The sequence below is a fragment of the Corylus avellana genome, chromosome ca10 (assembly GCF_901000735.1).
Source record: "Corylus avellana chromosome ca10, CavTom2PMs-1.0".
Lineage (NCBI taxonomy): Eukaryota > Viridiplantae > Streptophyta > Magnoliopsida > Fagales > Betulaceae > Corylus > Corylus avellana.
Window position 1 is genome coordinate 18,111,966 of NC_081550.1, and position 12,943 is coordinate 18,124,908.

At 36.3% G+C, this 12,943-nt stretch overlaps 3 protein-coding genes across 6 annotated transcripts; 1 reads left to right on the forward strand and 2 right to left on the reverse strand.

Moving 5' to 3' along the window:
* The first annotated feature begins 1,090 nt into the window (after positions 1-1,090).
* Positions 1,091-5,248, forward strand: LOC132164064 (probable protein S-acyltransferase 15). 4 transcript variants are annotated; one of them, XM_059574473.1, is made up of 12 exons: positions 1,091-1,353; positions 1,451-1,585; positions 2,196-2,262; positions 2,404-2,500; positions 2,575-2,622; positions 2,780-2,876; positions 3,050-3,133; positions 3,461-3,501; positions 3,634-3,690; positions 3,799-3,858; positions 4,022-4,073; positions 4,693-5,248. In XM_059574473.1, the coding sequence occupies exons 1-12, from the start codon at positions 1,194-1,196 to the stop codon at positions 4,878-4,880; spliced, it is 1,086 nt and encodes a 361-aa protein (XP_059430456.1). In that variant the 5' UTR covers positions 1,091-1,193; the 3' UTR covers positions 4,881-5,248. The 4 variants fall into 4 exon arrangements, with proteins under 4 accessions (XP_059430456.1, XP_059430455.1, XP_059430457.1 ...); XM_059574472.1 differs by having other exon boundaries at positions 3,634-3,699; positions 4,693-5,246; XM_059574474.1 differs by lacking the exon at positions 4,693-5,248 and adding an exon at positions 4,160-4,593 and having other exon boundaries at positions 3,634-3,699.
* A 1,269-nt stretch (positions 5,249-6,517) lies between these two features.
* Positions 6,518-7,554, reverse strand: LOC132164291 (uncharacterized). The gene is made up of 2 exons (XM_059574776.1): positions 6,861-7,554; positions 6,518-6,767 (listed from the first exon to the last, which is right to left on the reverse strand). The coding sequence occupies exons 1-2, from the start codon at positions 7,527-7,529 to the stop codon at positions 6,684-6,686; spliced, it is 753 nt and encodes a 250-aa protein (XP_059430759.1). The 5' UTR covers positions 7,530-7,554; the 3' UTR covers positions 6,518-6,683.
* A 3,123-nt stretch (positions 7,555-10,677) lies between these two features.
* On the reverse strand, positions 10,678-11,749 carry LOC132163585 (uncharacterized). The gene is made up of 2 exons (XM_059573926.1): positions 11,042-11,749; positions 10,678-10,945 (listed from the first exon to the last, which is right to left on the reverse strand). Exons 1-2 carry the CDS (start codon positions 11,657-11,659, stop codon positions 10,856-10,858), a joined length of 708 nt encoding a protein of 235 aa, XP_059429909.1. The 5' UTR covers positions 11,660-11,749; the 3' UTR covers positions 10,678-10,855.
* Between the last annotated feature and the right edge of the window lie 1,194 nt (positions 11,750-12,943).

The following is a 12,943-nucleotide window of genomic DNA, read 5'->3' on the forward strand; positions in this document are numbered from 1 at the left end:
GGGCAGAAGAGAATGAGGAAAAACTGCACAAGCCAAAAGGGAAGGGAGGAAGCAACTGTGCTAGGGACATCAAGTAAATAGGCTAGCTCCGGAGAGGGCAAAGGAGGGAGGGATACAACCAACGGCCATCCCTCCTCCCTAAACTAGGGTTTGTCCTACCTATGCGGCGCTCTGGGAAGAGAGCTAGGGTTTCCTAGGGGATTTCTTATTTAGTTTTCTTTACATTACCTTATGTACCTTTGCACCTATGTGAAAATCTTGGGTATTAGTACTACAAACAATCTTCATTATGCCCTAAAAATCATTTATGCTAGTCTTGGCAATGGGTGCCTTAAAAACAATATTTAAAAGAAGAGTAATGCTATTTAATGGATTGTTATACGATTGTCATATTACTAAATTGTATGTATAACAATATCCTGAACAATTTCTCAAAAAACAAAACAAAACAAAACAAAAATCCTAAACAACTTTACTCTTTAAAGAACACTTATTATCCTATGAGAACGTGTATTTATATTTTTCAATAAATAAAAAAGTATAATTATTTTTTGGATAAAGTTTTTCTCTAAACTAACTTAAAGAAACTTTTCAAACACACTTTATTAAAATGACATGTGTCATTGGAGCATGCGATTCTTACATACATTTTTAATAAGACGATATATTAAACCGACATGCGTCCTTAGAAAACTTTCCTTGCATTTTTTTTTTTTTTTTAACCTTGATTCATCCATAAGAAGAAGAAGAAGAAAAAAAAAAAAAACTAGTGTTTAAACATTTTGACTTGTGTTGAAATTTAAAAGGAAAAAAAAAAATTAACGCTCCTTAAAAACAGATTAAACCTATAAAATCTAATTTGAACTATGAAATAATCTTCTCTATTTCTACTCTTCAACCTTAAGGCCATTAGTTAACTTATTATTTATTTATTCATAATCTCACAAGTTCGAATTTCGCCATCTATTTATTTATTTTTCTTGGGGTTCATTCTCACCGGGCCCATTGCCTTAGTGGGCTCCAATATGAATCGGGCTCTTGGCTATTTGGGCTATTAAGTCGACAACTTTCTTCTTTGTGATAACAAGGTTGAATGACTTCTTTGACCCTCACATCCGTACAGTCTTCTTCTGAGGCATCGTCTACTACATGCCCAAGAATCATCCAAAGCTGGGAATGAGATTTTGGGGGAAATGGTAGAATTACACTATCAGAGAAAGCCGTTAGCTCGGTGGAAGCTGATTGGTCGTTGCACGGTCTCCGGTATCTCCGTTTTGCTCTCTCAATTTGCGGTCTCTTTGGTCCCTCGCTTCTTCTCTGCCTCCCCCCTTCTCATCCAAGTCGCACTCTCAGGTTCTCTCTCTCTCTCTGGTTCATGTACTATATACATGCGTCTGTGTGTAAAGATGATTGGTTTTGAAACTTTTAATGGGTTGTTTCTTTTTTGTAGCTCTGGTATTGCTGGTGGTTGTGGGTTTTGGGAGATGGTGTAGGCGGCTTGTTGGATTCTATGCCTCAGCTCCGGCTTTTGTTTTCTTCAATGTACTGTTCGTTTGGGCAGTTTACTTCGTTGTCCTTCGACGAGGTGCTTGTGTTTTTTTTTTCATTGCCTTCAAGAACTTTCCTATTCAAGGCCCCAAAAAATAATTTGATTGAAGCATGAGACAAGACGTTCTTGTTAGTTTGTAAAGAATTTGTATGTATATCCTTTTTGGGTATTTTCAGATTGTTTGTGATAAATAACACCACTTCACGTGGGGCTCCCACTCCCCTTCAGTAGACCATCACACATGGTTTGAACTCATGATTACATATTTTTGCATCTTAATAAATTACCATTCATCCCATAAGTTTTATCCGATAAACCGTCGGCTTTTGTGATGGGTGGGACCCAATACTTCAATTTTAACATTTCAATGGGTGAGAGGTAGAGTGGAGTCAGTCCCAGAAATCTAAACTAACAGAAAATGGTAAATTTAGTCACTTAAACAATTATTCTAACAGTTTGGTTCTATCTGTAGGGATTGGTTGTGCTACAACTTGTTTGATTGTTGAAAATGCTTAGCACCAAAAGAACTTGCTTTTGTTATGGGTATATGAAATAGCTATATCTCATCATGAAACAGGAAACTTGTAATATACTCTCAAGCTGACTCTTCTAAAATTGAGAGCTGACTCTGTTGCCTGCCTTGCAGCTGTATCATGTGTAATGGATATTGTGTTTAGTGGAGAGGTCACCATGCTCATCATTGGTCTGTGTAGGTTGGTGTTTATTTATATTCTCACTTTCAAACATCTCCTAATGAATCCGCACAGGGAAAAAAAGAATAAGATTTGTAGTTTGTTATGCCATGTTCTGTTGGTATTTACATGTTGCACTAAGTATCATGTTTTTAATGGCAGCATCATTGCAAGCAATCCTGGTTTGGTAACATGCGGGTCTTCCTGTGCAAATGAACTTGTCGAAAGTTTAGTTGCTGAAGTTGAAGCGCATAATGAGGTAGGAAAAGTGTATTCAGTTAATTAATGATATAATGCCACAGGCATAATGACCTTCCATATTCAATTGTGCAGGTAGTGGAAACCTCAGCAAGTGGCTTGTGTCATGAATCCCTGACCAAGGTAATCATCTTTGTTTCATTTTTCTTTTCAATGATAGAGAACACCACAAATCTGTTATCATATGAGTTTCTTTCTTTTGCTCTTTTTCAATTGTTCCAATTGCTTCATGCTTTGTGGTTTCTCTGCAATATGATTGTGTCTCCAATATTGTTTTCAGGGTTCTGTTTTGGGCAGGAGGATAAAATATTGTAGAAGCTGCAAGGCATACATAGAGGGATTCGATCACCATTGCCCTGCTTTTGGGAACTGTATAGGTAATGAATATATGTCTGACAGTGTTTTCCTCGTTGAATTAACTATAAACTTCTTAAAATCCCCTTATGCTGTTCTTTTTTGTAAGTTGTCCTTCAACTTATTTGTGATTATTAAATACCGAATGTGACTGCGTACCTGAGTCGACAATGATGTTCATATAGTTTCTATGTAGGCCAAAATAATCATGCCCTCTTCATGGTTCTTCTAGCTGGATTTCTTGCTACCGAAGCTTCTTATGTAGTATGCTCATCCCAGTGTAAGCTTATGCTTGGCCATACCTGATATTTATTGTTTAATTACTGTCATTGAGTATCAGAGGACGCAAACGAATTTATGCAAATGTATCATATGAATGCCACACTGATTGTAGTTGCATTTAAAAACACATATTCCACGACAGTCTTGATCTTCTGAGATGTGAATATTTGTTTTAGTCAGCAACCTATGCGAGACTAATGCCATAATATGGATCATAAGTTAGAACCAAGCTTCAATTTTCCTTATTTCACCTCATTTGCTTTGGGAGTGCTTTTTGTTGTACCCATTTATTTTATTCAGTTGTGTACTTTTGTACTTTTTTCAGTTGCTGCAAAGGCCCAGATCATAGATAGAACTACGTTGGAGGTAGGTCATTGCACTAGAGGTTTTGTTTATAGGGTGCTACTTTGTTACTAACTGTCCAATTTACTCAAAAGTTTTGTCATTCTTTACTTTATGTTATTTAGTTTTTTTTTATTTGTGTTCTAATTTGTGTAGACTAGTCTGTCTGGAAATCTGGCTATTAGCACAATGCTGTTCGCTATTCTCCAATTGGTATGGCAGGTTAGTATTGTTATTGCCAATTTGTTATATTCTGAAAGATTTACTGATGAGAAGGTAATTTGTTTGGACGTATAATAGGATCTACTTGTGTACTTGTAGGTGGTGTTTATGGCATGGCACATATATTGTATATGTTTCAACATCAGAACTGATGAATGGGTAAGTTCCTGAATGAAACACGATTAAAAAAGATAAAAGAAAAGAGATGGTGGGTAAGATGTGTCTTTGTGTTGGGGTCTCTCTAGAAAGTGCATGAGTCTTCTCTTTGTCCAATCTGCAAAATAGGTGATTTTAAGCAGTTTATTTATTTATTTTTTCTCAGGTAAACTGGAAAAAGTATCCCGAGTTCCAACACGTTATTGAATCGCAGCCAGGTAAATATATATCAAAGATCCATTCTTACTCTAAATATCCGTAACCATTGATAAGGGGAATAATATTCAATCTTTTATCTGTCTAGGGCAAAGCTTTAGTAAGGTGAGATTTAAAAATCCATACGATAAGGGCATTCTAGAAAATGTGAAGGAGTTTCTAGCTTTAGAAGAAAAGTAGAACTAGCACATACGTTCTCTGCCGGCCGAGGAGCATTTCCTGCTTTCATGCATGGGTTCTAACTTCTAAGATTTGTTGTGAGAGTGTGAGCCTTTCGAAGATGCAGGTTGGAGGAATTACATCCTTGAAATTTTTATCGAAGTAGATCATACGAAATCAAAGCTTTCCCTTTAATGGAAGGGTAGTGGCTCATGTAACATTATGGCCTGTGAACGTGTATATATGTATATATGTGTGTTTGATTAGCATTTAATTGAATAGAATAATAAATTCTTGTTGCTACTAAATATGTTTTCTGGACACCGAGAATGAATAGAGACAGACAAACAGATTGAACTTGTTCCACATAGATTGACTTAAACAAAAACTTCAAGATTGGAGGACATGTTGCTTAGCCAGAGATCTCAATGACCTCGACCTCTCTCTTCTTCTCCTCTTTAGGATCAGTCACAGTGAGCCTTAACCTGATTGGCAACCTGCACCTGCGGAGGAACTTCCCGCTGCTTCTTTCAATGCGGTGCCCCTTGGCTCTTCTCCTCTTGCATTGTGCTCGTCTCTCCGCTAATCTGGAGAATTTCTACTTTCTCCAACCTCGTCTTCTTCTCGGATTTCTTGATCAGAGACCTTGACATTCCGCCTTGAGAACATGAGACTCCGGGGTGCTTCCAGTCAACTAGCAACATGGCCAATGCAGAGGTTTTGTGTCATGAGACATGGACATTGGCTACGCCGGAGGAGAAGAAGCCATCAAAGGGATCTCGTATATCTAGAGAAAATGTGTCAAACATATTAGTTCGTCGACCACCATTCACCAAAGATGCTACGAATGAGCGGCATGTCGGAAAATTTGAAGCTAAGGAGGCGTTGAATGAGAACAAAAGGAGCTTTGATTAATGATCAAATTTCACAATGAACTCAAGCGGGATGAGCACCCTATATTATACTTATGAGAGGAGGGTTCTCGTTTCACGTTTGCAGAATTATCACATGTTGAAAACTTTAGTATAAAACAGAGGTGTTCAAAAAGAAAAAAGAATCCATGGGTGGAAACGTCAATACTTCCTTTGTTAAGGAGGCCTTGTAAAGCCCTTTTATACGCCGGGGAAAGCCCATTACTTCTGTGAAGTCCTAGACTCCTAGCTCTACATGCAAAAAAATTCAGAAAAGGCAAAAAGATTAGGGGAAAAAAAAAAAAAAATCCTCTTGACCCACCACCATCTCGTTGTCAGAGAGGATATAATTTTTTTTTTTTAAAAAAAAAAATTAAAGTTACAGTTGTAACCTTAATTTCACGAGATATGCTATAGTGTAATAAAAAAATTAGTTTTGGTCCATAAAAATCTTAGGTGGCAAGAGGCCATAGGCCAATCAGTAGGTGGGGCCACAACTACTACGGATGAAGCCTATAACCTCTTGCCACCTAAAATTTTTATGGGCAAAAAATGATATTTTTATTGCACTAAAGCATTTTTCTAATTTCACGGTGTATAATGGTAATTTTGCATCACATGTGAGTCACGTGATTGCCCTTGCCATCAAACTCCACGTAATTTCCTAATAAAGGGAGGATATTGCAACCTAGCTCAATGTAGATTTGAGTAACATTACAAATTAGGTAGTAGATTTAGAGGATAATTGTAGTTTTTCTTCTTATTTATAATTTATACTCTAGATTTTGTGACGTCACTCGAACTTCATCTTGAAATGAAAAACAAGTTGTTCATTTCCTCAACTCAGCAACTCGTCTTATAAACTCACTAACTCTTCTTCCACTCTTTCCTCTGCAACACCATATACAATCCCCACTGCCATATCGATACTGCACCTTGAAATGTTTATCTCGACCAAGGCCTGAAGCCTGAAGAAAGCAATCCCCGGCCACCGGAATCTTCTTTTCCCCTTCATTTTTCTCCATAAATTGCATGCCAAAATAAGACAACTGCTACAAGTAAAGCCCCGAATTTTTTTTTAATTTTTTTTTTTTTTTTTTAATGAAAGTGTTTGATATGTAGGATATAGCCATTGAAAAACTTGGTTAATTATCCAAAAAAAAAAAATCCATTAATTGTAAACCACCTCCTTGTTTTGTATTAAATGTTTTACTAAATAATTTTTCTTTCGCAACTCCTCTCATCAAATCCTCCCCGCCGGCCAGCGAAATACCCACATCACGATACATCCCAAACACCATTTCTTCTCCGGCCGAAACTGAACCCGATTGGAGCCACCCCTCTTAAATTTTCAGAGGGAATTGAAACAAGGCAAATCCACACATCAAGTGAAATATATATAACTCTTTACTAAAACCCATAATTACACATAGCCCAGCAATTCTTCCTTTTTTCTTTTTCCAAAATGATATAAACCATAAATAATTACATATAATTCCACAGCAAAGCTACTCTCGGATTGGCTTTGAAAGTTGAAGAGAACTAAACAAGTAGCCCCTCATTCCCAAGGAAAACATCTGTGAGGACTGTGGTAGATCCGAACGAAGCCTTCACCAGCTCCAAGCCCTAAGAAGACAGCACAAATTCAAAACAACACATTATTAATTTAAATGCTTCAAAAAAATTAAGAAAGAAAAGCCATGAATGAATGAAGAACACCTTCTGTATGTCAACATTGACCATCTTCTCCTGCAGCAAACCGACATCTTTGATGTTGAAGGTGTTGAGAAGGGTGATGCAAGAAATGGTTGACATGGGTGTCACCGTTAGATCATCCTTCACCATAAATGTCACCACACCTTTAACATACCCTGTCTCCCTCTGTTCATGTTCAACCACCGATTTATTCCGAGACAAACTAAAAGGAGAATCGGGATCCGAATATTCCGAATCCGAATCCAACTCATAAGTAACAGTTTGGATTAGATCACAAGGATTAGAAAGCGAACGCGAACGTGAATTGAAGTGGTTCTCAACTGAGGTGGTGGCTTGTTTTGGTGGCGGCACGAAGTTGAGCAACAAGGGAGGCGGATGAGTGTTTGATGGGAAGGCTGGTTCAGGCATCAAGAGTTCCTCCTTGGTCTGGTGAAGACAGGTGGGGTCAAGGTTTTGGATACTCTCATACACTCTGTTCAACGATCCAGGCCCAGCCATGCCGTGATTCCAAAGAAGACCCATTATGGACCCAATGGGTATCTGTATGAGTCCGAAGAGGAAGTCCACGAATTCCTTCCCGGCCTCCGCGAACACCACCTTCCTGGAGTTGCTGTCTACAAGAAGCTTCAGGTTAATCGCTTTGCTGCTGTTGGGTGTTGATGCGCCGGCCATCTTTGTCTCTGCTGCTTAATTTGCAGGGAGCTGGAATGGAAAATATATAGAGGAATGGTGTATACGGACATCCAATAATTTTTTTTTTTTTTTTGCTTTGATGTACGGTCGGCATTAAAAAAAAAAAAAGTTAAAAGTATACGCGGGTTAAGATCCCTTAGAATTCTCTTTAAATTTGAGATTTTCAAATTCATAAATCTCAACCGTTTATTTCATCTAAGATAAAATTTAATGAGCCATGTTTTCTCATTAAATGATGAAACATGACTTATTTTAAACGCTTAGATGAAATAAACGGTTGAGATTTATGAATTTGAGAATCTCAAATTTAAAGAAATTCTAGGGTATCTCAATCCATTATATGCGTCTCTTCTCACATGTTTTTTTTTTTAATATTTATTAGATATGTGTCATTTGTAGCTAATGAATCTCAAATTTATAAGAAACTTGAGGGGATCTAGATTTATGCAAGCAATTGAATCTTTTGATGCATCGTAATTTTAGACTCTTAAATTACGTAATTTAAACTATTTTTAGGCGTCTATTAAATAAGTGATATGTTATTGTAAATAATTGAGTATATTTTCATTTAATTATTGTTATTTATGAGACATTTTTCAAGTATTTCCAAGCGTAAAAATATCCTAAATTTATAATTTAAAAATATACAATTTCAAAGAAGAGAAAATAAACCTCAAAACTCTCCTCTCGCCCGAAGAAAACCCAGCCGTCGCCCAAGCTTGAGGAGGAGGGTAAACCTCCTGGTTTCCCACCTCCTCCCTCCCGTAACAGTTTTTGGCCTTCTTTCCTACTGAGTTTATCTCTTCTAGAGATAACTCATTTCTTTCTAGATTTTTTTCTAGATCAATCTATCGTCTTTGACGATTTATCTCCGATTCTCATGAAACAGCAACAGGAATCTCCCTTCCTTGCCGGTCGCTTCACAACCCTCGCATGTCGTCTCCTCCATTGCGTTGCAGGCCGGTTTTGTAGTCTCAAAGATCGATTTTTTTAAAGTCAGATCTGCTTTTCTCCACCAACCCCGGTCTAAAAATCGCCACTCCGCCAGCCTCACCGTCGTCCCGGCTTCCAGGCGCACCTTTCTCTTTCGCCCCCCGACACCCACGTGCTAGAGCGTGGACCACACGCTCCCACTAGTGGGCCTCATGCACCGTGCATTCTTCCCTCCGCTCCAGCTGCTGTCTTTTGAGCTTTCGTTTTCCTGCTTTGTTTTGTTGTTTTTGTGTTGTTGCTTTAAGGTTTTTCTAAACCGGTTGAGCTTCAAACTTTGTGTTTGTGTAAGGAATTCTTTTTCCACTTTTTTTTTATTTTTTTCCATTTCAGTCTCTTTGATTGTGAAGAAAATCTTTTTTTTTTTCTTTTTTCTACTACTTAATCTTTACAGTTTCGTTAGAATCTTGTTTAGATTAATGTTCTTAAGAGTATTCTTACTCCTTATGGTTGAATCCATCAAGTGTGCCACAGCCTTCATCAGCTGCATCCGCAAAATTCTCTTTCAGGTTTCTTTCCACTCCATGTAGGTACTCCATGAAGGTGCTTGGACTCTGTCTGGATTGACTTTTCCTGATAAGCTTGTATTTTCATTTTGTTTTTATTTTGTAATTTCCTTTTATGAATGAGTGCTTAAAAAAATAATAAATACAATTTTAAAAAAAATTGTAAAAATTCTAATCCAACAATGAATAACAGCAAGAACGTGTGGGGCCAGCTAGTATGTACGGACATCTATAATTGAAACTCTTTAGTCTTTGGTCCACCAATGAATAATAGCAGGGCCCATAACCTGTACTCCAAAGCAACGCAAAAGCAGTCAAAAGAAAAAATAATGCAAAAAGTAACTAGGTTTTGTCTGCTATCGATTGGCAGGAATTTCTGGTTGTTCATTTGTTAGAGCAACTCCAGCACCAAGTGTAAACAATGAAATGACAAATAATAATAAAAAATAATATTTAATTAGAGTAAATAGTTAAATAGATGTTCTATTAAAAAGTAGTGAAAAATAGTAGCTAAAATAATAATAAAAAAAAAACATTTTGAGTAGTTAAAATGAAAACCCTTACTAAAAATGCTCTAGGGGTATTTTTTACTAGTAAGTTAATAAATTATATTTTTATTTTATAATTATTTCGTAAAAAGTAACTAGTCTTGATCAATCTTTAGATTGTTAAAAAAAAAACACAAAAATAAGTTGAGATTATCATGTCAATATTATGAAATAATTATAAGATAAAAATGTGATATATAAAATTATTCTTTGTTTTTTTTTTTTTTTTTTTAATTTTTTATTGTTGGTTTAAAAAGTATTTTAATATGACACAAAGTTTTGAGTGTTTTGTGAGTGATTTGTGTTTTAGGTTTGTTAATATTTTTGTTTTGAGTATAAAAATACAAAAGATAAAAAATGAGAATTTAAACAAACGATCGAAGCCGTAATTTGCATTTCGGAAACTTGGTTATTTGAAAATGTTGATGACCTAGCTGATTACACAGTCAGAATCGGCCAACCAAAGCATACAAAAAGAGGGTAAATAATTGAAGGCTTGGCGTGGGTTGCGAATGAGAACTCTTCAATGCTTAAATTAGCAAAAGTATAGAGAATATGACTCGAGACTCTTCTGATGTATAAATTAGCAAAAGTAAAGAGAATATGATTATAATGTACGTCTATTGAAAGGTTATGGAGGTACTAGGTAGCCACACTAACACAAAAAAAAGGGCCTCGTTTAGCACAAGCTTTTAGCTATTACTTCCAACTAGTGTGTGACTCGTGTCTTCGTTGTTAAATGATAAAATCTGAACAAATCAAATATATTTCACTAAGTCAACAATCCTTTGATTTCCTCCCAATGTTTCATGCTTACGGTTTACCCCATATTTTGCTCCATAATTTATGATATGTGTTTCCCTTCCTTAGTCTATATATTATCTTCTCTTGTAACCTTTCAGATCACTCAATAAAGATATAGTCCTTTGTGTTATCTTCTTCTTCCATTTTTTCTTATTCTCTTTACAAAACTTTCTTTCCATTTGTTGATAGTTTAGGGAAGACATTGACAATTTGATAGTAGTTTGATGTAATTTTTTTCAAACAAAAACGTTATCAAACAATAAATAACACTAAAAAAAATACTTAAAAACTACTTTTACATTTATATTTCACAAAAATTTAAAATCATTAACAAACGGGTTTTTTTTTTCACATGCCTAAAAAACCCACAATTACACATATTACTTCATCTCTAAAAAGCAAGATGAACTTATTGGAGAATTCTGCTACTCGGATTGGAGAATTCCATACTAATGAATCAGGCCCTCAATGAAGTACCTGTATTCCCAAGGAAAACATCTGTGAGGACTGTGGTAGACCCGAATGAAGCCTTCACCAGCTCCAAGCCCTAAGAAGACAAGACAGCACAAATTCAAACAACACATGCATTATTAAATGCTTCAAAAAAATTAAGAAACAAAAGCTATGAATGAATGAAGAACACCTTCTGTATGTCAACCGTGACCGTCTTCTCCTGGAGCAAACTGACATCTTTGACGTTGAAGGTGTTGAGAAGGGTGATGCTAGAAATGGTTGACATGGGTTTCACAGTCAGATCATCCGTCACCATAAATGTCACGACACCTCTAACATACCCCGTCTCCTTGCGTTGAGCCACCGATCCATTAAGATCAAGAGAAGTTGGACCAAAACCAAAAAGATGACTTCCGGAAGAGAACGGTGCTGTTTGAATTAGTGCTCGTCTTGGTCGTTTTGGTGATGTGGTGGCTTGTTTTTGTGGTACGAAGTTGAGCAGCAGCGGAGGCGGATGAGTTTCGGATGGGAAGGCTGGTTCAGGCATCAAGAATTTTTCCTTGCTTTGGTGAAGACAGGTGGATTCAAGGTCTTGGATACTCTCATACACTCTGCTCCACGATCCTGGTCCAGCCATGCCATGATTCCAAAGAAGACCCATCATAGAACCAATGGGTATATGTACGAGTCCGAAGAGAAAGTCCACGAATTCCTTCCCGGCCTCTGCGAACAGCACCTTCCTAGATTGGCTGTCTACAAGAAGCTTCAAGCTTATCGCTTTGCGGCTGTTGGGTATTGATGTCGCCATCTTCGTCTCTGCTGGTTAATTTGCAGGGAGCATGGCAAATTTGTAGAGAAAAAAGACAAAGTTCAATGCTTTGTTTGGCAAATTAATGTTATGTAAAAAATAAGAATATTTAAATTAATTTTGAAAGAAATTTTTAAAATTTTTAACTCCGGTCCAGCTCACTCCTTTGCCAAACAGGGCCAGCAGGGCCCATAATTGACGAAGCCACCGACTAGAAAAGAAAAGACCCAAAAAGCAGCGTCAACGTGCCCTACTACAGCAAAGCAAAGCAACAGTACTAAAGAAAAGTTGGGCAATGATTAGCAGGAAATGTATGTTTGTTTTAGTTGGTAAAAGTAAATTTTTTCTTCACCCGTTCCCATGCTCCTTTGTCTATATTCCTCTATCTAGATAGCAGTGTATAATGTCTTTTTCAAATTTTCAATTATTGCAAATTTGTAATGTTCTCCCAAATTATCATTGGGCGGTAATATTTCTCTTTTTGACAAAAACAAATGAAAAAATAATCATTTTTTTAATAGAAATTTTTGGTTCTCTTTTTACAAAAAAAATAAAATAAAAAAATAATCTTTTTTTTTCTTTCTTGTTTTGCACAAAGGGGAAACATGGCAACCTCAATAGTATTTTTTTTTTGGGAGGGGTGGGGCCAGGAGAGAGATATTGCAACATTTGAAAGTTTGAGAGAAACATTGCAAATTGCTTAGTACTTAGATGAGGTAAATATACTTTCTCCTTGTGGGGTTTTGTCTATTGTCGGTATAAAAAAATTGCAAATTTTTTTTCTATTGTGGGGTTTTGTCTATTGTCGGAATATATATAAAAAAAAAAACAAATATTCTTTTTTCTTTTTCATTTTCATTTTTTGCACAAAGGGGAAACATGGCAACCTCAATAGTATTTTTTTTGGGGAGGGGTGGGCGGAGAGAGATATTGCAACATTTGAAAGTTTGAGAGAAACATTGCAAATTGCTTAGTACTTAGATGAGGTAAGTATACTTTCTCCTTGTGGGGTTTTGTCTATTGTCGGTATAAAAAGTGTTTTTATGTGACAAAAAATAAATTTTTTTGTGTCTTGTCAAAAATTTGTGTTTTAAGTTGTTTGCTGATGTTTTTTACTTTAAGAATAGAAAACAAAAGACAGAATAAGAGAATTTTAACAAACAAAGCCGTTATTTGAATTTAGGGAACTTAGCTATTCAAAAGTTGATAACCTAGTTGATTGCACAGTCAGACTTAACCAATTGAAGCCTGCAAAAAAAAAAAAAGGAAATAATTGAAGACTTG

What these genes read in the sequence shown, in the direction of transcription:
- LOC132164064 (XM_059574472.1), top strand. Translation starts at nt 1,194, where the DNA reads ATGGTAGAATTACACTATCAGAGAAAGCCGTTAGCTCGGTGGAAGCTG. An exon ending in TGTAGTATGCTCATCCCAGT is followed by an intron (nt 3,134 to 3,460) that starts GTAAGCTTATGC and finishes TACTTTTTTCAG; the next exon opens with TTGCTGCAAAGGCCCAGATC. An exon ending in ACATCAGAACTGATGAATGG is followed by an intron (nt 3,859 to 4,021) that starts GTAAGTTCCTGA and finishes ATTTTTTCTCAG; the next exon opens with GTAAACTGGAAAAAGTATCC.
- LOC132164291 (XM_059574776.1), bottom strand. Translation starts at nt 7,529, where the DNA reads ATGGCCGGCGCATCAACACCCAACAGCAGCAAAGCGATTAACCTGAAG. An exon ending in TCAATGTTGACATACAGAAG is followed by an intron (nt 6,768 to 6,860) that starts GTGTTCTTCATT and finishes CTGTCTTCTTAG; the next exon opens with GGCTTGGAGCTGGTGAAGGC.
- LOC132163585 (XM_059573926.1), bottom strand. Translation starts at nt 11,659, where the DNA reads ATGGCGACATCAATACCCAACAGCCGCAAAGCGATAAGCTTGAAGCTT. An exon ending in TCACGGTTGACATACAGAAG is followed by an intron (nt 10,946 to 11,041) that starts GTGTTCTTCATT and finishes TTGTCTTCTTAG; the next exon opens with GGCTTGGAGCTGGTGAAGGC.